This window comes from Podarcis erhardii, assembly GCF_964252035.2.
Source record: "Podarcis erhardii genome assembly, chromosome: 3".
NCBI lineage: Eukaryota > Metazoa > Chordata > Lepidosauria > Squamata > Lacertidae > Podarcis > Podarcis erhardii.
The window spans coordinates 78,004,131-78,025,694 of NC_138507.1; the positions used below are offsets into that span (position 1 = coordinate 78,004,131).

The window sequence follows — 21,564 nt, forward strand, 5'->3', positions numbered from 1 at the left end:
GATACAACAAAAAGGCATCAACCCTGAGAGGCAGAATAGGCTGAGTTTGCACCCTGAAATACGCATCTCATACACCCTGACCCTGTAATTGTGCAGCATAACACTCCCAACTGCCTCTAAACCTTGTTACATTGAGTTGTATGTGAAGCAGCCTTTGAGTTTTCTCCCAACCTGTTATCTGCTCTTTGAAGCACTCCCTACATCCTCACTTTTGGTGTGGTGCTCCCAGTAGACCACCAGAGGAGCTGAAAACTGGTCATAAATTGAGGAATGAAGGAGTGCAATTTTATATTTCATGTGATTACTTCTAAGTAGCCATGTATTAGACTATTAGACTTTAAGACGTAGGAAATGTCAGCACTAGATCTCATTATTTTCCCATTCTGTATGCAAATACTTAGGATATATGTATACTGAATATATTGGAATGCATTTTCATAGCTTCCAGTTGTCATGGCCAGCAATTGCAACCAAGTTGGTCACAAGGGGAGTATGATCATCCAGGCAGCTGCCATAAGGATCAGATTCTGTTGACGAAACTAGAAGGCTGACTGCTGATTTGCCCTCCATTCTCCCACCCCAGAAACTCTCCTTTTTGCCATACACAAGGATGCTAAAATTCCCAGCTTTCCCTCACTTAGCTTGGGCCAAACCAGACGAGACAACACAGATGCCTGTAACTTCAGTACAAAAAAACAACAACTAGGGAGGGGAGCGGGGAATTGCATAAATCAAAATTTAGAGCCCGCTTTGTTTTAAGCATTTGTTCTTTATTTAAAGAGATAGCGTCGTTTAAAGAGCAACTCCGGGCGGAAGACCGGCGAATGGGCAGGAGGCGGTTTCAATTGAGGGCACGCCGAGATGGGCTTTTCTGAGTGGCTGCTTGTCAAATGCTGACAGAGGCAGTCCTCGTGAATCACTCCGGATTGCGATCATGTGCTGCAAGCCCTCGGTGAGCCGCCAAAGAGGAAGTGCGGCTTGTTTTCTTGCTCTGCTGTAGGAAGATGAGAGGAGGAGGAGGCGGCAGCCGAAGCAGGAGGCCAAGTTAGCCGGGGATGGAGGCCCTCGAGTGGAGGAGCTCCCTGGGCAACGACACCTTCCCCTCCACTCTGAGCCCCGCGGTGCCTCCCTATGTGAAGCTGGGGCTGACCATTGCCTACACGGTCTTTTATTCCCTCCTCTTCGTCTTCATCTACATCCAGCTCTGGCTGGTCCTTCACTACCGGCACAAGAGGCTCAGCTACCAGACGGTCTTTCTCTTCCTCTGCCTGCTCTGGGCGTCGCTTCGGACGGTGCTCTTTTCCTTTTACTTCAGAGACTTTGTCACGGCCAATTCTCTCAGCCCTTTCGCCTTCTGGCTGCTTTACTGCTTCCCCGTGTGCCTCCAGTTTTTTACACTGACACTGATGAATCTTTACTTCACTCAGGTAAGGAAATGGCCAGGTCTGGATTGTGCCAGGATTGTTGGTTTTTTTGAGGGTGGCATTCAGCTAAGTTGTACATGCAGAAACCATTCAGAAAGTCTTAGCTTTGAAATGGATGGACACGGCTAAGTTATTAATTTAAGTGGGCCTACTCTGAGTAAAAGGTAGGCGAATCCCACCAGAGTGCAAAAAGAGAGTTTCTCTGTTGTCTCTGAATCTCAGGGAGGGGGAGAAGCAAAGATAGCATTCCTCATGCATAGGAGCTTAGCATTGAATGAAATACCATAAGACATCCTTGTTCGGTTAGTATAAACTATAGTTCAACTTGTCGTGCTTTTTCATACACCAAGAGCCATGTTACTTTTACACAAACCTTTGTTGCACACTTGTAGTCCGTAGAAGTTGTCCTTGTATTGGATATGTGGGGGATACTTTAAAAACCCAACATGAAATGCTTAAGCCGATCCTCAAATAGATACTGATAAGGAAACGAAAAAGGAGGGAGGGAAACTGCTTCCTCATCAAACTGAGCAGGTCATCTGATTTTTACCAACAAAACAAAGTAAGGTTTTGCAACTTACTCATGTTGTCTGTTCAGCAAAGCGTCTGGATCTCAGTTCTGTGATCTCACTGCCATAGAGATGGGTTAGTATTAATAAAGCTAGCTATCAAGAGATCCAAATCTCTCTGGCCATTTATTTTGATTGCAAGAGTTATTTCTGTTTTGATTTCAGTCCTGTCAAGCGAAAACTTACGCAAAAGTATGTGCGGGAAAATTCTCTCAGATCTGGTGTGGAGCAAGGGTTAAGAATGGAAGCAATGAGCTTGCTCTTTTTTACCTCATCCAGGAACTTGCTAGATGGCCTTAGGCAAACCTCTCACTGTTTTCTCAACCTCAGTTCACCTTCTGGCCTATTTTGCAGGACTGTTGTTTAGGGCTAGTGAAAGAAATGCATGTGAAGTGAGCTTTAAATACTTGAAATGCACTAATGCTAAGCATTATTACTTAATACCATTGAGCAATTTGATCATTTGGACCAAATATTTAGTACTAAACAATATTTTACTTTCCTTTTTTCTTTTTTTCTTTATATACAAACACAAGCAGGAAATATAAAATTATCAGCCTTTTAAAGAAGCTGGGCAGAGCAGTTGCAATATTTTATTAAAAATGCCATACAATGCAAAGTTTCTACAGGCTTTGAAATCTCAACTCATTTGGGATATTATTTATTTATTTATTTATACCCCACCCATCTGGCTGAGTTTCCCCAGCCACTCTGGGTGGCTCCCAATCAAGTGTTAAAAACAATACAGCATTAAATATTAAAAACTTCCCTAAATAGGGCTGCCTTCAGATGTCTTTTAAAAATAGGATAGCTGCTTATTTCTTTGACATCTGATGGGAGGGCATTCCACAGGGCGGGTGCCACTACCGATAAGGCCCTCTGCCTGGTTCCCTGTAACCTCACTTCTTGCAAAGATGGAACCGCTAGAAGGCCCTCGGCGCTGGATCTCAGTGTCTGGGCTGAATGATGGGGGTGGAGACGCTCCTTCGGGTATACAGGTCCGAGAAACTCACTGAATGGCTTGTGCAGTGTTCCTTTACATGCTCGCTTGGAACAAAACCCCGCTGACTTCAGTGGAGCTTATTTCCAACATATGTGCATAGGATCAAAACTTTATATTATATGTTATGTATAATATAATGTAACATTATTTATTTTTTAATTGCAGTTATTTAAATACCTCCTTCCAGGAAGCAAATCCTTCCAAAGAAGGTTATAAGTAACATAAAATTACATTTTTGAAAAACAGAATAAGCCTGCAAGTCTTTTGTTAAATGCAGATGAGATATTATACTGACAAACTTAAAAGAAGTAGCACACAAAAGCTAAAACACTGTTGCACACCACCCCGATCTCTGAGCAATGCGAGTTTCCAGGGGTTCCAGGCACTTATCAAGGGTCTGTGTTTCCTTTAGGAATGACGCACAGTAGAGACTGTGGTGTATAACACATTTATACAACCTGAGCCTATGATGGAGGGGTTCACAGGATTAATGCCCTGAAAGGGTATTGTTTCTGCCATAATCGTAGCCTTGGATTCCAGCAGAAATCAGGCATGGCTTTTTCTCCAGCTTGTCGCTTTTCTTCTGCAACACTCTACCATAACTCTGCCTTTGCCTGTTGAGGGAGGGGCTCCCACCCATTTGGAGTCTGAACCCCTTAATCTCCCATCAGCTCACCAGGAAGCTAGCTTTGCTATCTCCAGAATTTAGACTGTTTGATTAGCTCTTAATACTTGCTAGATGCAGGAATCTGAGGAGTCTGGCCTACAGCTTAGCACCCCAATATCATAACAATAAATTTGTGGCAGATTTTGCTTGTACAGAAAAGCCCCCAATAATACTAATAAAAGAAGAGTTGAGAAAATAGGTCAACCTTTGAAGGAGAACTACATAAAAGAATTGCAAGATCCATGACAATAAATCACACACAGGCTGCAATCTTGTGCACACACTTAGTTGAAAGTAATCTCCACTAAATACAATAGGGGTTGTTTCTTAGGAAACAATACCCTATTTGAGTGGATGGTTCAGATTCTATACAGGAGGTGGCAAGTTTGGCTTGTAATTCAGCATGTTGTCAAAGGGTGCCCTGTTAAAATCACATCTACGTTGTCACAGAAGACAAGCAAGGGCAAGTGTGGAAAGGGAGGAGAAGAGATCACTCTGTCCAGAGGCAACTTTCACCCAAATAAAAATAAGAAAGGCTTCAGATTGGTTGTCTCACCATGCATAACACCAAGCCTCTTGGGTGTGAAGGAAAGTTACTGAATGCTAGCAAAACAATATAAGTTTGTAGTTGGACATGTTGTAAAGAGAAAGCCCATAATATTAATTAGGATAGCTGAGCAGGAGAAATACATTAGGTAATCGGTTGAAATTATGCTAGTAAACTAACATGTACAAAGCATTGGCAAAACAAGAGGTTATCTTGGACCTCATAGTACAGCTTTTGCCAGCCCACCAGTTGTTTTGGGCTACAACTCCCATCAAGGCTGGCTGGGGGTGATGGCAAATGTCCACAGCATGTGGAGGGCACCAGGTTGGCATGTTAGTAGCATGTTAACAGTAACCGCAAGCAGAGGAGCTGAACTGGAAACCTCCTCCACTTTTTGGTGCCTTTTTCAAAGTAGGAGAGATGGTGCCATTTGTTTTATCAGTACAGTCATACCTCGGGTTAAATACGCTTTGAGTTGAGCATGTTCGAGTTGTGCTCCTCAGCAACCCGGAAGTAACGGAGCACATTACTTCCAGGTTTTGCCGCTTGCGCATGCGCAGATGCTCAAAATGACATCACACGCATGCAGTACCACTGTATTTGCCAGCATTGTAAACTTGGGGAAATGGAGGACAGGTCTGGTCTGTCACATAATTGCTTGGATAGCTGGGCTGGGTTCAAACAGTGACTGGCCCAAGGTTACCTGGTTAACTTTATGGACTTGAACCAAGGTCTCTCCAGCCAAAGTCCAACTATGGAATTTGATGCCACAAGACGTAATAGTGGGCACCATTTTTTCAAGTGGTTGGACGATTTCATGGAGGGTTAAGGCTGTCAGCAGCTACTAGCCAGAAAAGTTACATACTATCTTCTACAGTATGTTGGAGTAGTATGCCTCCTAATATCAGGCGCTGGGAAATCATAGGTGGGGCTAGTATTGTTGTGCTCAAGGCTTCCAGAGGCATCTTTTTGGTCACTGTGAAAAAAGGATGCTGGACAAATTACATCTTTGGTGTGATCCAGCAGGGCTTTTCATGTTCATAGGATTCTAATCCAATGGGTATTTCTGCTCTTTGAGACATTGCAATAAAAAAAATGGATTGTCATACTTGCCTGCATTTTGGGGCTCTCTTGTGGGTGTGGCTCTGTTATGGGGGTTGTAATTATGAGCTCCTTTAGTACGCGGGTAGTGCTGTGGTCTAAATCACTGAGCCTCTTGGGCTTGCCAATCAGAAGGTCGGCTGTTCAAATCCCCACAACGGGGTGAGCTCCCGTTGCTCGGTCCCAGCTCCTGCCAACCTAGCAGTTCAAAAGCACACCCAAAAGTGCAAGTAGATTAATAGGTACCACTCCTGTGGGAAGATAAACGGCATTTCCGTGTGGTGCTCTGGTTTCGGTGTTCCTTTGTGCCAGCAGCAGCTTAGTCATGCTGGCTACTTGACCCAGAAAAACTGTCTGCTGAGCAGTCAAACGTCAGCTCCCTCGGCCTGTAAATCGAGATGAGCGCCACAACCCCAGAGTCGTCTGCGACTGGACTTAACTGTCAGAGGTCCTTTACCTTTACCTTTTTGGCACAGCAGCCCACTAGTCCAAATTTACTTGGTATGATTAGCCATAGATTTATTATCACATGAATTTTGGACTGTAGGTTTTTGGCAGTCATTCGTTTTGTGCATTTTAAAGTTTGCCGATTTCATAACCATTACTTAAGCCATCCAAGAAGAATTTTACCATAGATCCCTATTAATGTGGAATTTGTTAGAATGTTTATAGTGCTTACATAGTTATTCACTGTTGTGCTTATGGGAATGTAAGAATAACAACCATCTGATTAAAGGATATTGCTTCACAAGCTATAAAAAAATCATTCTGAACACATATGATTACGTAAGTGTGCAGTTTGTTAAGGGCATTGAGAGTTATTATGAGACCCCTGTGTCCCTTGCAGAGCAACAGTTCCCAGAGTGGTTTAACAGGAAACCCTGTGAGAGGACTAAGGCTTTCCTAACAATCACAGATAGTGGAAAGGACAAAAGCCAGAGTTGAGAGTTAGCAGTGATGTGGACCAGAAGCATGCAGAGAAAGAGAGCCATCCCTGATTTCTGCTGCAATCCAAGGGTGCAGCTATGGGAGAAATAATAGCCTTTTTGGGTGTTGATTCTGTGGACCCCTCAGTGCTAGGAACCCCTGGAATCTTGCAACATTCAGAGGTTGGGGTGGCGTGCAACACTGGTGTCAAAAGTTGGGATACATGTTTTCTGGAGGAGGGTCTGTGAGCGAGGTGCGTCTTGAGTCAAGATGGATGGAGGAACAGCAGCATTCCTGGAGGTGTTCAGGTTGATGCTTCGGCAGCAAATCTGGCAACAGGTGGAGCAGCAGAGCCAGCAGCTTGAGCGAATTTTCCAGCAGCGAGACCAGGGTGGGGCAGCGGCAAGCAGAGTGGGCGAGAAGGCTCTGTGGAAAGGAAAGTGTGACTCCATGCGAGGTGAGGGCCCTGCCAGATGAGACTCTACATGGGGTTGAAACTGACCCAGGAGCACACAGATGGAAGGGGTGGCTGAAGAGATCCAGAGTGTGGATGGGCAAGACTGTAAGCAGTCAATAGCTGAAGGCAAGGGGGAAGAAGGGGTGTAGCAGGAGGAATTGGAGGTGCTCCCATGAGAGGTGGTAGGCTCTCCTTCCCTGGAGGTTTTAAAGCAGAGGTTGAATGTACACCTGTTATGTATGACCTACCTAACATTCCAGCCTTGCAGGGGGTTAGAGTAGATGACCCTCCGGGTCCCTTCCAACTCCGTGATTCTATAAAGATACCACAGTCTCCACTGTGCCTCATTTCCAAAAGGAAACACAGATGCTGCTTAAGCGCCTCGAACCCCTGGAATCTTGCACTGCTCAGAGATCAGGGTGGCATGCAAGAGTAATATGCCAACAAAACAAAAAGTTGTAAGAGGAATTCATCATACCAGTTAAGGATTAAAGTAATAATTATTTTGGTTTTACTTTCCTTGTGGGTCCACAAGCTGGGAAACACGGCTCTAGTGCAAATCCTTCAGAGTCCCTTCTTGCAAACTTTTCAGGATGGAACCAGATGTTTTCCAAATATGTGTCTTTGTTGGTAAGGAGGGTTTGGAACTTTCTGTCCAAAGGGGGTGAGAGAGAAAAGCTGGAAGAGATGAACACTCACTCCTGCCTGCCACTTCTCTCCTGTAGATTCCGTGTTTCACCCCCATATTAGGTTTACAAATGGAATGGAACTCCATTTTTGCTGCGTAATATGCCTTTCCATTCTGAGTCAGAGTGCTTCAGCAAGTCACTCCCATACAAAACACAGGATTTATTCTCAAAGGAACAGTTATCTTGATCCACTGGGTGAGATTCACTGCATAATACATCTTTCTAATTAAGAACAAAATTGCATAACCCGTCTATGGATTTTATCCTTAAATAGTCTAAGATGAAGGAGCAAAGACACTTGTTATTTTCAGTTTTTCAGTATGGGGCATAGGGAGGCCATTTGACTCATCCCCCCATGGCTTTGTTTTGGTCTACTAGCCTAAGGAAATTGTCTGTCTGTCTGTCTGTCTGTCTCACACACGGGGGGGGGGGGAGAGAGAGAGAGAGAGAGAGAAGTGTGTGTGTGTGTGTGTGTGTGTGTGTGTGTGTGTGTGTGTTAACCTATCTTTGTGATATCCAGAATTGCTACAACTAGGCCTGATGTAAATATTATAAACCTGGAGAGGAGGAACTTGCCCCCGTGGTGCAGCACATGCCAGGCAATTCATTTTAATCTGCTCCTCCTCACCCACTACACGTGCACCAGAGGGCTCTGTAGTGTAGGCAGGTCCTATGTTGCCATGCTAATAGGTCAGAGCCCAGTTTAAATGCAACACTGGGTATATGCAATAATGCTTGAGTTACATTCTTCCTGTTCACCCAGTGTACATTTTATTGGGTCTTAGATATGCAATAAAAGGGTACCCTAACTGGAGCAGTGTCCTAAAGGCTGCTGATTTCGAAGTGAATGGTTTTTGTATCCTGCTCAGCGTTTAGTCTCTTTCAGCTTGGCTAGTGATCCTGAGGCCAGGGACACGATCAGAAGGTCGGCGGTTCGAATTCCCGCGACGTGATGAGCTCCCGTTGTTTGGTCCCAGCTCCTGCCCACCTAGCAGTTTGAAAGCACATCAAGTGCAAGTAGATAAATAGATACTGCTCCGGCGGGAAGGTAAATGGCATTTCCGTGCGCTGCTCTGGTTTGCCAGAATTGGCTTAGTCATGCTGGCCACATGACCCGGAAGCTGTACTCCAGCTCCCTTGGCCAGTAAAGCGAGATGAGAGCCGCAACCCCGGAGTCGTCCGCGACTGGACCTAACGGTCAGGGGTCCCTTTACCTTTAGTGATGCTGAGATTTCTCTGTCTTCTCTTGTCATGTGTAGCTTTTCCTCTTAGCTCTCAAAATGTATCTGCTGTCAGGCTGTGTTTTACACGTAGTTAATATGGAATGTGGCTGTTACTCAGCACAAAGGGTGCTTTCATATATGAAGTATGAATGGCCTCTGTAGCTCCCTCACATGCAAATACCATTGGAAAGTCGATGCAGAAGCAAGAGTGGAAGAGAGGCATTTGTAATGTAAATGAACATTCTGGTCTATGTAGTTTTTACATTCGGATTATATATCATTTATGTTAAGTCTTGTGTATCAAAGCACCCTTTTGAAAGAAAAGATTGAAGGTATAAGGGGATTAATGATTCCCACCCATGAATAATTCTCCAATTCATTTCGGAAGGAATATGAAACAAGATACAATCCTGGATATCTTGTCAATTACTATCTGTATTATTTGGATATACGGTGGCCACCGTTTGTTTAACTTGTGTTTTGTAATTCTGTATTGTATACATCTTTCCTTGCACATGTTTACATTCACTGATCACTTTCATTTTATTGTCACTTGTGTTCTTGTGACATAGGTATGTGAAGTGTTGTTTCCACATCCTGATTCGTTCAGTGATCTTCACAGGGGAAAAGAAAATAACGTTGAATAAAGTAAACAAGCAATCTGTGTATTCTTATCAGTTGTGTTTGCAACACTTGGAATTATGGTGATTCCATCAGGGTAATCACATCTTTGACTTTTCAATGCTTATCCTTAAAGAGAAGTTAGCAAAGGTATTTCAAAGACATGCCTAGAAACAAGAAATAAGAATGCAAATCAGTTCAGGGAAATTCTTTCTGTAAGTATTCCTAACACATGTTTATACCATGGCCAACACATACCAGTATTTGGTGCTGAAAAGACTCGTTGTTAAGATGTAATCTACCAGATGGAGCTGAAAATCTTTACAACTTTAAGCAATTTGATTGTTTGTGCCAGCCATATTTAAGCTACTTTATGGGACTTCAAACCCTGCTTTTCATTTTGGTACGAAGAAACTGAAGGCTAGTTTGCTGCCCTAGGTTATGGTGGAGGGTGCTATCCTGCCACCAGTGTTTTAAAATCAGATTCAGCTGTCAGTCTGGTCAGCTTGTACTGGTATATGTGGAATAGAGGGACCACCATCTTGTCTTTCACATCAGGCTTGCGCCATCCTGCCACCCGCTATTTCTCAGCCTGGCCTGCCTCACAGGGATAAAATAGGGGAAAGACACCCTTTATGTTTTGGAACCTAAGCAAATAGCATATTGTGTATCTACACAAGATGGGGCAATTATAAGTATCAATGGCCATTGTTTGGTGTTTACATCACTATATGAGTGCAAGAGAAGACATGCGTACTTTTTCCAAGTGTTTGCTTATTTTACTTCCTGCCTCCCGGTTTAACATTGGAGAGCCACGCTCCTTGGACTATTCAGATTAGCTGTGAGCACCAAATTTTTACAAAGATGAAAACAAAATGGAGATGAATTAGAGGATAGTGATGAATATGAGTAACAAGTTTGGAACATATTAGCAAGTTTGTAGCACGTGGAAAAGGTTAAGAGGAAGTGGCCCAGAATATATTTAGATCAGAAAAAAATGGGGAATGTGCCAGTTCTCAGGTCTTTATGCATCCAGGTCTTTAAACACACTTTCTAGGGAGTAAGCCCCAGTGAATAACCTGGGACTTGCTTCTGACTTGCATAGAACTGCTCTGTTAAAGGCTTCTATTTTGAACGGCAGAAGGGAACCCGTCTGCTGGACTGCAGCTCCCATAATCTCTGATCATTGGACTATGGTGGCTGGGACTGGTGGGAGATGGGATCCAACAACATCTGGAGGTTCCCCACCCCTGGTTTATATTAAGTGTTTTTCTACTAGGGCTGCTTAGGGATGTTCACACATTACAATAGAAGAGGATAGATATGCACTATATACTTCCAATACAGTTGTTTGACTCCCATCTCCATCACTCCTAACCACTGCCTAATGGATACCACATTGGCTACTCCTGCTGTTAAGTATTTAGTAGGTACCTACTTTAACCCTGACCCCACTATTTTCTACCATGTGTCCACCTGGTGTGGAGACACAGACTGAGGGGTACCACAATGATCTCAGCTGCTTCTTCATTTATGCAGTTCACACAAAGTTAACAAGAAGGATGTTTAGTCATTTCACTTGTTACAGTGCGAAAGTGGGCACATGCTAGATATATAATAGGCACTTGCTTTTTCTACTTTTATGTGTAAAACAGCCTAGAAAAAGGACAATAAGCAACTGGGTTTCAGCCAAACAGGCTGAAATTGCTCATCAGGAAACACCTGTGTTCTGTAAAAGCAGCTGAGCAATGGGAAATCAACTTACTTGGGATGCGACAGAGGGCTCATCCATACCATCATTTAATGTGTCAAGTAAGCTTCATGTGCTTCCATTAATCCTTTGTTGTCCATATGACATTCTGCTCTTTGTTCTCCTTTTTGGAGGATCTCAGGTATTGGAAAATCCATACAAAGGGACTGGAAAGTGTGGGAATGCAGTGATTTGGAGAACATGATATAGAAAATGGAGATACAGGAAGCTTAGTATCCACATTAAACAACAGTGTTCTCAGTCCCACAGCCCAGCAAACTTCAATGAACAAGCCAAGCCTGCTCAGGAAAGGCCCATCTCTATTAAAGGGACAAGAGAGTGCTCACAATATTTAAACCTTTAATTGTGTAAGTATAATATGTACTTTCATTTTTATTACAGGTGATTTTCAAAGCTAAATCAAAATACTCACCAGAACTACTTAAATACAGGTAAGAAACACCTTTCCTGTAAGGAATAAAAGGAAAAACAACCGTTCATTGCTGGCTGGGCCATATTGTAATACATATTCACCCAGTGCTTTTCAAGCTGCACTGGCTCCCGGTGGAGTACAGGGTCAGATTTAAGGTGCTGCTTTTGACCTTTAAAGCCCTTCACGGCCTAGGACCCTCGTACCTACGGGACCGCCTCTCCTGGTATGCCCCACAGAGAGCCTCAAGGTCCATAAATAACACCCTAGTGGTCCCGGGCCCTAAGGAAGTTAGATTGGCTTCAACCAGAGCCAGGGCCTTTTCAACTCTGGTTCCGGTCTGGTGGAACGCTCTGCCTCATGAGACCAGGGCCCTACAGGATCTGATTTCTTTCCGCAGGGCCTGTAAGACAGAGTTGTTCCGCCTGGCCTTTGGCTTGGAGCCAATTTGATTCCCTCCCTCCCTCTCTTTCTTTTTTCTTTTCCTTCTCCTCCTGCGATGAGGCTACATTTTAGTATTTTAATGTTCCATTATTTTAATGTTGTGTTTTATTTTTGTTTTTAAGTTGTAATCATTCATCTTGTTTTTATTATTGCTTGTAATATGAGCCTGGCCTTGGCTGGGAAGGGCGGGGTATAAATAAATTAATTATTATTATTATTATTATTATTATTATTATTATTATTATTTCCATAGGAACTGTATTCACCTACTGAAAGAAGTAATAATTACATTGCAACATTTTCGTGAGAGTTTTAGTGATTCTGAGGCACACTTTAGTCTGTTTATTGTTGGCATTCATCTGTCTCGAGAGACCATGGAGTGCACCTCTGAGCATGAAGTTAAACCACTAGAGAATCACAGTGCCTCTTGTGGCTCCAGAGAATGGTAACTTGTAACTGCTATCTCCTGCACTGTTTTTGCTGTGTTAGTAGCACCAAAGTAGCACAAGCCTGGGCAATGTGTATGGAGGTCCTGGGCTGCCCAGATGACAAGACCTCCATCTTGGCCTCACTGATGTGGTCCAAAGGAAAGCAGAGCAATACGTTTGGCACCAGCTTAAATGCAGGAGTTGCAAGATGCCATCCCACCATCTTAGGGTCTCCACTCCTGAATTGTGTAGGGTTTGTTTCTTAGCCTTCTCTTCTCCCAAAGGGATCCTGCAATGTAGCGGGTAACACTTTAGCCTACCGTGCTTTGAAATAAGTGTTGTGGTTTTCTTTATGCATAGTATGTGCAAGGAACGGCAATGAACATGAGAGGACTGGAGTTAAGTCTTGAAGGCCCTGAAATGCCCACATAAGGAATTTTTAGGCTACCACGAGCCTTGCCTCAGAATCAGGATGCCTTGCTTTTCCATGTCATGCCAGTTTTCTCACCCTGTGCCAGGATTCATTAGGGAGGATCCTAGTAGAAGCTGAGAGCCTGGGGAGAGCTGTTACACATAACACCTGGTCATATGCAGTTATTAAGACTCAAGAAAGACAGGAAAGAACCAAGACGTTGCTTGCATTGAAGCTGCAGTTAATGTCCTCCAAGTTTACCTCTCCAAGTGCACAACCCCTTTGGAAGTGGGGTAGGGTACCTGTAACCCTTCATTTGTTGTTGGACTACAGTGCATGCATGTAGCAAAATAGATATGTGTGCATTGATCACCATTTGTTAAACATAGGTATGAAACATGAAAGGTGTAAAGTGTTTTCCAACTTGAAAATATCTACGGGTAGAGGTTGCCTAGACTTTCCTTCATGAGAGGCAACTATGGTTCTATTTCTCTGAGCAAACATGGTAAAGTAAGAAAACCTTCCGTTTCTGTATTTTACAGGAGTGTTTTTAATTCATGGCTTAAGCATGTTGTTTGGATGTGTTCACAAACACATGTTGTACTCTGCCTCTCCCTACCAGAGTTTTGAAAGTGTGCGATGCTTAATCAGATTTCCATGGAACAAGTTCACAGGCTGTGGTTACTGTGCAACGATTTAACTACTTACATTCCGAAGTACAAATGCTGCAGTCTGCTCGGGATCAGTTCAGCAAAGAATGCCACTTTTTTAGTACATTTAAAACAGATTGCTGTTTTTATTTCTATATCTCACCTTCTGATGAGTGCAAGGTGGCATAGGTAGGTCTCCCCACCACCAAATTTATCTTCACAGCAACCCTGTGCTGGGAAACCTCCTGCAACACCCTAAATTTGGCACTGCTATAACCACTACACCACACTGGTTCTGTAGGGTGTTGGACTGGATTGCCTTCAAGGTAACTTTCCACTCCAACAACCTTTGGTTCTCTGTGGGTAATATGAATCTGTGGTGATCAAGTGACATTTATAAATGGCAATAATGTCAGTTGCTAAATACTACTACTTTGCCAAACGTCGTTGTGCAGAAACTTTAATAATGGCTGATCATGTACTACACACATGGCAGCATTTGCAGCAGGCACCTGGTGGGCGAATGACAGTGAGACGTTGAACACAAGAGTCCTGTGTGCTGCGTGGCCTGTACTGCTAGACTGCTGTCCTCAAGTGAAATGGAGAACTTGGTCCCATCACCAGTGTTGCAGTGGGATTCCACTGCCAATTTGGTTAGCTTCTGTACATGGAATTGTGTGTTTTGGTGGGGGGGGGCAATCTTCTCCTTTGCCTCAGGCAGCAAAATGTATTAAACCAAGTTGTATTCAAACCTTTAAAGCACATTTGCCTCCTCTAATAATTCTGAGTATTGTAGCTTGTTAAGGGTTGCTGAGAATTGTAACTCTGTGAGGTGTAAGCTACGGTGCCCAGAATTATTTGTGAGAAAGAGTGTGCTTCAAAGGTATGGTGTGTGCCTTAAGCTAAGGAACTATTTTGTCATGAAGAAACAATGAAGAGTTTCATAGCACCTAGCAAATTTATTTATGGCATAGGTTTCAGGTCTCCAGTTCCCTTCATCAGACATGACAAGTTTTATCTTGAGTTACAGGGGTATACGTGGGGGGTGGAGAAGAGGAGAGTTACAGATTGTAAGATCAGAAGGAAATTAATTGTTGAAAAAAGGAGCTTCAAAGGAAGATTACATCATGAAATCATTGAATTACAATGAATCTACCAAAAGATTAATTGCTATCACTTGTGGCCTGAATCTGTTCAAAGGCTTTTAAAAAAGAAAATCACACAGCATGAATTAATTAGTTTACCAATGCCAGGGTGTCTGTGTTTTTAACAATTGCTTTGTCATTGGTAGCTGTTAAGAACATAACTATCACCACCTGTACTTTCTGCATTTAATTTCCTTCTGACCTCAATGTTTACAATCCCCATCCCACTAAGCCTATACAGTATTCCTATAACTCGGGATAAAATTTCATGCATCTGATGAAGTAGACTGTAGTCCACAAAAGCTTGCCATTTACACTGTTATGTTATGTACAGCCCAATCTCTGAGTGGAGAGAGATTTCAAGGGTGCAGATCATCCTTTGAGTTGGGTTTCCTTGGAATGAAGATCATTGGAGACTATCATTTCTTTTATTTACACTGAGCATAAGATAGGAGAGCTCACAGCCTTAACTCTCCAACAGACCTTCAAACAGTGAAGTCTCTGTGTGTTTCCAGCTCCAAAGGTGACTAGAACAGACTGGCTCCTGGCCTACCCTTCGACTACACCCAGGATGATATCGCCACCTGCCAAGTGAGGGTGGGAGGCCTGTTCCCTACTTTTGGAAACATCATTACCTAGTCATTTCTATGGCAGCACACCTGTATTTGGCCAACTCTTTTTAGTCGGGCAAAAAGAGGCTTAACAGACTTGCCTGTGGTCATTAACAAAGAAACTGGTTTGACCACTTCTACAGAATCCCATCTTACAGATACAGAACCACAGGCTTGGTGAGGACCCAAATATTATTTATTATTATGTCTGTCCTGCCCCTCTCAAAAAACCAGGAGGCAGCAAACATCAAAAAGTTAAAACTATGCAATTTAAACTAAAATACAATTAATTAAAAAAAATGAAAAGCCATCTAAAAACGTGTAAAATCATTTAGAACATACCTCCCAGTTACTAATTTCAAGCTTGCTATGGCCAGTTTTACTCAGCTATCAAATGCCTGGGTAAACAGAAATGTATTTAAGTATACATTCAGTATAGGGTGGTATACTAAACAAACAAATAAACAAACAAACAAATAGCCTCTGAAAGTCAATGAGAGAGAGATGCACCTTTCTCACCTTACGAGGGACAGCACTGTATAAATGAGAAACCACCACTGAAGAGACCCTGTCCCAGATGCCATCTATACCACCACCACCACCCCAATCCTATAAAAGGACATTTGTTAGGTGCCATAAAACTCTTCATTGCTTATGTGCGACAGACTAACACAGCTACTCCTCTAGAAATTGTAGTGGAGGGTATATATTCTTGGATAACCCTGTGCATTTTATTAACACTTGCTAAAAAGGTAATCATTTAAAAAGCAATGGTTTCCTTCTCCCCATTTAGGTTGCCTCTTTACCTCGTGTCATTTGTTGTCAGTCTACTTTTCCTCCTGGTGAATCTAACGTGTGCCATACTTGTGAGAATAGAGAATTCAGAAAGGAAGATCATTGTATTGATCCGGGTTGCTATAAACGACTCCTTGTTTGTGCTATGTGCCATCTCGCTCTCCATTTGTCTCTACAAGATTTCCAAGATGTCCTTAGCAAATATTTACTTGGAATCCAAGGTAAAGTACAACTTCAGACATTTGTGCAACTTCTGGGGGAATTGTATCTTTGTGAGGAAAAGTGAGTGGTATATGTTGAAGAACAAGGCCCTATACATTTAAAGCAGTATCATATCACTTCAAACAGACATGGTTTTCCCCAAGGACATATCTCTAGTTCTGTCCCCACAGTATGTGACTCATGAGAGAAAAAGGTGGCCCACCCACTGTTTTTTTCTATTAAGTCAATATGGATTTATGTTCATTTTATTAGCTTTAGGCTGCAGTCCTTTGCACACATACCAGGGAGTAAGTGCCATTGAATGCAGGGCCACTCCCCGCATTGCCTAATGGTAGGAGAAGGCTACTTGCTTTCCCTTTTGCGACAGAGGAATTAGGCTCAGAAATGACATTGTCCTTGAGTGCTTATGTTTTTACCTCAATTCTTGCCCTTTCCCCCATTAGTTGGGGAAAGTGATAGGGATTCAGAAAAACAAAATTCATAATATAATTCTTCTCAGTTCATTGCCGTAGCAAAGGTTATGGGTGGCTGTTTCCCTTCCTTCTCTTCATTTCCCCTCTCTTCTTTCAGTGTCCCCACTTGTCTCTTTTTATTCAGATGTCGGCATTACATCCCATGGGTATTTAATAGTCTGATGAGCATACCTGTTTTCCTTCCTGATCAAGACCCACCAAGACTCATATTTGGCAACTTTTAGAAAATGTCTCTTGTTCCGCCAGACAAATGCTGACTTCTTGTTCTATGTTGGTGCTAGTCCTTCATGCCGATTTAGTTTCCTATGGTAATTTGGTTATTTTAAAGAATTTTATATATTTATTTAATGTGCTTAGTCTCCCTTTAATAACCCCAATTGAACACAGTGGGGCTTCCTTCCAGGTAAACATCGCTTGCTACGATTGATTTGCTACTGTGCAATCCTATACATTTTTGATCAGGAATAAGCACTATTGGTTTTTTCCTAGGAAAGTGTGCACTGGATTGCAAATCTTCAGCATAGATGTTACTGCTTTGCTGTGACTTCTGGGAAATAAGGGTGGGGCTTGTCTGTGAAAATGAATTACCTCATGAAACCACCCTGTGGTGACTTGGGCACAGCACACTCTTTTCCAATGCACATTTCCATTCCCCCCTCTCATTGCTTCTGCCTGTTTCTATAAGGACAAATAGTACAGTCCCAGGACATGTTTTGAGGAACATAAGGCCTGCACCTTACAGAAGCTAAACAAGTTTGGGTATGTTAAGTGCCTGATCAGGAGAGTATCTTGGGTTCCATGATGGAAGAAAGGCAGGATATAATTGGAAAAGAAAAAAATATGAATAATCAAAGTGAAAAACAGATTCACAGATAGTTAATTTCCTCTTCCAAAAACCTTAGCCACGAGGTCAGCAAACTTTTTCAGCAGGGGTCTGGTCCACTGTCCCTCAGACCTTGTGGGGGAGCCAGACTATATTTAGAAAAAAAATGAACGAATTCCTATGCCCCACAAATAACCCAGATATGCATTTTAAATAAAAGCACACATTCTACTCATGTAAAAACACCAGGCAGGCCCCACAAATAACCCAGAGATGCATTTTAAATAAAAGGACACATTCTACTCATGTAAAACACGCTGATTCCCGGACCGTCCACAGGCCGGATTTAGAAGGCGATTGGGCCAGATCCGGCCCCCGGGCCTCAGTTTGCCTACTCATGCCTTAGCCTGACTGAGTTATGGTTGGGTAGTTAAGGATAAGAAATCCATGCTTAGTGATGTTACAATGTATATCAGAGCTTGTAGGGCAGCGGCTGAAGAAGGAGCAAAAAGGGTTTTCTCCTGTGTGTGTTTCTTGTGGCTGATTAGCTGTTCTCCCTGTGCAAAGGTCAGAGGGGGCAGGGTTTCTGTTGAGGTAGGTGATTAGCTGTGGGAGGAGCTTATCAGAGCTTGTAGGGCAGCGGCGCGCGCCTAGGGGCGCGCAATTTGATCTATCTTTAGATTTAGGGGAGCTAGTCTCAAACGTTTGTTGGGGGAGACCTCGGGTTTTTTGGAGGGGAGTTACTTGTCCTGTCTGCACGCTTCTTATGATGGAGGACCACTGTAGCCAGCCCCAATGACACGTTCTCAAGATGGAGAGTGAGGGAACAGCTGCAGTCGCCTGCGATTCCTGCACAATGTTTGCCATCTTGCCAAAGGTTGCAGGCAGCTTTACCTGCAGCAATTGCATGTTGATTTCCCTCTTAAAAGACAAAGTCCAGCAACTGGAGGAATGTGTGGCTACGCTCCAAAGAATTAGAGAGCTGGAGCTCTTCTTGGAAGCAACAGAGCACACCGTCTCCACCAAGGAGGAGACAGGGGACTCCCCTGAGAAGGAGGCTAGTTCACCAACACAGGAGCCAGATATATGGAGAAACATGACTCAGAGAAGTAGGAGGCCCAGGGTTCGCTCTGATTGTTTAGAAATACACAATCGCTTTGAGGTCCTCTCCCCTAGAATGGAAGACGAAGAGCAGACTCCATTTGAGGATCTCTCCCTCGTTACAGTCGATCAGGTATATGAAGACGAGCAGCAAAGTCAGTCCTCAGGGAATGTGCAGGCGACCTTGGAACGGACAGATCATGGAAGAACCCCGACCAAACCTAAGAGGAGGCGTGTAGTGGTGATAGGGGATTCCCTACTGAGGGGAACAGAAGCAGTGATCTGTGGGCCTGACAAGATGTCTCGGGAAGTGTGCTGTCTCCCCGGGGCTAAGATCCAAGATGTAACTGAACGACTACAAGAAATCATAAAACCCACTGACAAATACCCCTTCCTCTTGGTTCATGTGGGAACCAATGACACTGCAAGCAATAGCCTCCAGAAGATCAAAAGAGACTATGAGGCTCTGGGCAGGAAATTGAAGCAATTAAATGTACAAATTGTCATCTCATCTGTCCTCCCAGTTGAACGACGTGGCCCAGGGAGAGAGAGAAAAATAGTGGAAGTGAACAGCTGGCTTCGCAAATGGTGTAAACAGGAACGGTTTGGATTCTTAGATCACGGACTGCAGTTTCTTGAAGATGGACTTCTGGCAAGCGATGGGCTGCACCTCACAACGGTTGGGAGGAATGTTTTTGCCAAAAATCTCAGAAACCTCATCAGGAGGGCTTTAAACTGACTAATGTGGGGGAGGAAGACAGTGCTCCTGAAGGTAGGAGTCTATCAATTGATGAAGATGATCATCCAAATGTCATAGACCAAATGGAGCAAACAGCACGCAGACCTAGTGGTGGGAGGAAAAAATCCTTAAATAAGAGACACGGGGGAATGATTAATGGTCTTCAATGTCTGTACACTAATGCGCAAAGCATGGGTAATAAACAAGATGAGCTTGAGCTCTTGGTACAGCAAACTAAATATGACATAATAGGCATCACTGAAACCTGGTGGGATAAGTCCCACGACTGGAATGTAATAATGGAGGGTTACAATCTATTTCAGAGAAACAGACCAGACAAGAAAGGAGGAGGAGTGGCGTTATATGTCAGGGATGTGTATACCTGTGAAGAGATCCAAGATTTAGAACCTCAAAGCCAAAGTGAGAGCATTTGGGTCAAAATTAAGGGAGAGATGAATAACAGGGACCTCATTGTGGGAGTTTACTATAGATCCCCAAGCCAAACGGAGGACATGGATGATGCCTTCCTGGAACAGATGGCCAAGCATGCAAAAGGAAGGGAGATAGTAGTAATGGGGGACTTCAATTACCCGGATATTTGCTGGATGTCAAACTCAGCCAAGAGCATAAGGTCAAACAGATTCCTCACTGGCCTTGCAGACAACTTCATTGTCCAGAAAGTGGGAGAAGCAACAAGAGGAACAGCCATTTTAGATCTGGTCCTAACCAATGTTGATGACCTGGTTAGTGGGGTAGAAGTGGAAGGATCATTAGGCGCGAGTGATCATGCTCTTCTGAAGTTTACTATACAGCGGAAAGGAGCAGCCAAGCATACTAGGACTCAATTTCTTGACTTTAAGAAAGCCGACTTCATAAAACTTAGGGAAGTGCTGCGTGAGATCCCATGGACAGTAATACTAAAAGGAAAGGGAGTTCATGATGGCTGGGAGTTTGTTAAGAGGGAGATAGTAAAAGCACAACTTCAGGCAATACCAATGAGACGGAAACATGGAAGGTGCCTAAAGAAGCCAGGGTGGCTATCTAAAGAACTTTTAACTGAGTTAAGATTAAAAAAGGATGTGTACAAAAAATGGAAAAGGGGGGAAACCACCAAAGAGGAATTCAAACAAATAGCCAGCACGTGTAGACACAAAGTCAGAAAAGCTAAAGCACAGAATGAACTCAGGCTTGCTAGAGAGGTTAAAAGCAACAAAAAAGGCTTTTATGGGTATGTTCGTAGCAAAAGGAAGAACAAAGAAACAGTGGGGTCACTCAGAGGAGAAGATGGTGAAATGCAAACAGGGGACACAGAAAGGGCTGAACTCCTCAATGCCTTCTTTGCCTCAGTCTTCTCCGATAAAGAAAACAATGCCCGACCTGAAGAATTTGGAGCAAATGATTCAGCAGAGGAAACACAGCCCAGAATAACTAAGGAGATAGTACGAGAATACTTGGCTAGTTTAGATGTATTCAAGTCTCCAGGGCCAGATGAACGGCATCCAAGAGTATTAAAAGAACTGGCAGATGTGATCTCAGAACCACTGGCAGTCATCTTTGAGAATTCCTGGAGAACAGGCGAAGTCCCGGCAGACTGGAGGAGGGCAAATGTTGTCCCTATTTTCAAAAAGGGGAAAAGAGAGGACCCAAATAATTACCGCCCAGTCAGTCTGACATCAATACCAGGGAAGATTCTGGAGCAGATCATTAAGCAAACAGTCTGTGAGCACCTAGAAAGGAATACTGTGATCACCAATAGTCAGCATGGTTTTCTGAAAAATAAGTCGTGTCAGACTAACCTGATCTCGTTTTTTGACAGAATTACAAGCCTGGTAGATGAAGGGAACGCAGTGGATGTAGCCTACCTTGATTTCAGCAAGGCATTTGACAAGGTGCCCCATGATATTCTTGTAAAGAAGCTGGTAAAATGCGTTCCTAACCATGCTACCACTCAGTGGATTTGTAACTGGCTGTCTGACCAAACCCAAAGGGTGCTCATCAATGGTTCCTCTTCATCCTGGAGAAGAGTGACTATTGGGGTGCCACAGGGTTCTGTCTTGGGCCCGGTCTTATTCAACATCTTTATCAACGACTTGGATGATGGACTCAAGGGCATCCTGATCAAATTTGCAGATGACACCAAACTGGGAGGGGTGGCTAACACCCCAGAGGACAGGATCACACTTCAAAACGACCTTGACAGATTAGAGAACTGGGCCAAAACAAATAAGATGAATTTTAATAGGGAGAAATGTAAAGTATTGCACTTGGGCAAAAAAAATGAGAGGCACAAATACAAGATGGGTGACACCTGGC

At 43.4% G+C, this 21,564-nt stretch overlaps 1 protein-coding gene across 1 annotated transcript in view; it reads left to right on the plus strand.

Annotated features, from left to right (window-relative positions):
* The first annotated feature begins 939 nt into the window (after positions 1-939).
* GPR137B (G protein-coupled receptor 137B) overlaps positions 940-21,564 on the plus strand; it is a 29,388-nt gene continuing 8,763 nt past the window's right edge. The window contains exons 1-3 of the mRNA XM_081856385.1: positions 940-1,427; positions 11,381-11,430; positions 15,892-16,114. Coding sequence (XP_081712511.1) covers positions 1,056-1,427; positions 11,381-11,430; positions 15,892-16,114 — 645 coding nt within the window. The 5' untranslated portion in view covers positions 940-1,055. The remainder of the gene's footprint in view (positions 1,428-11,380; positions 11,431-15,891; positions 16,115-21,564) is intronic.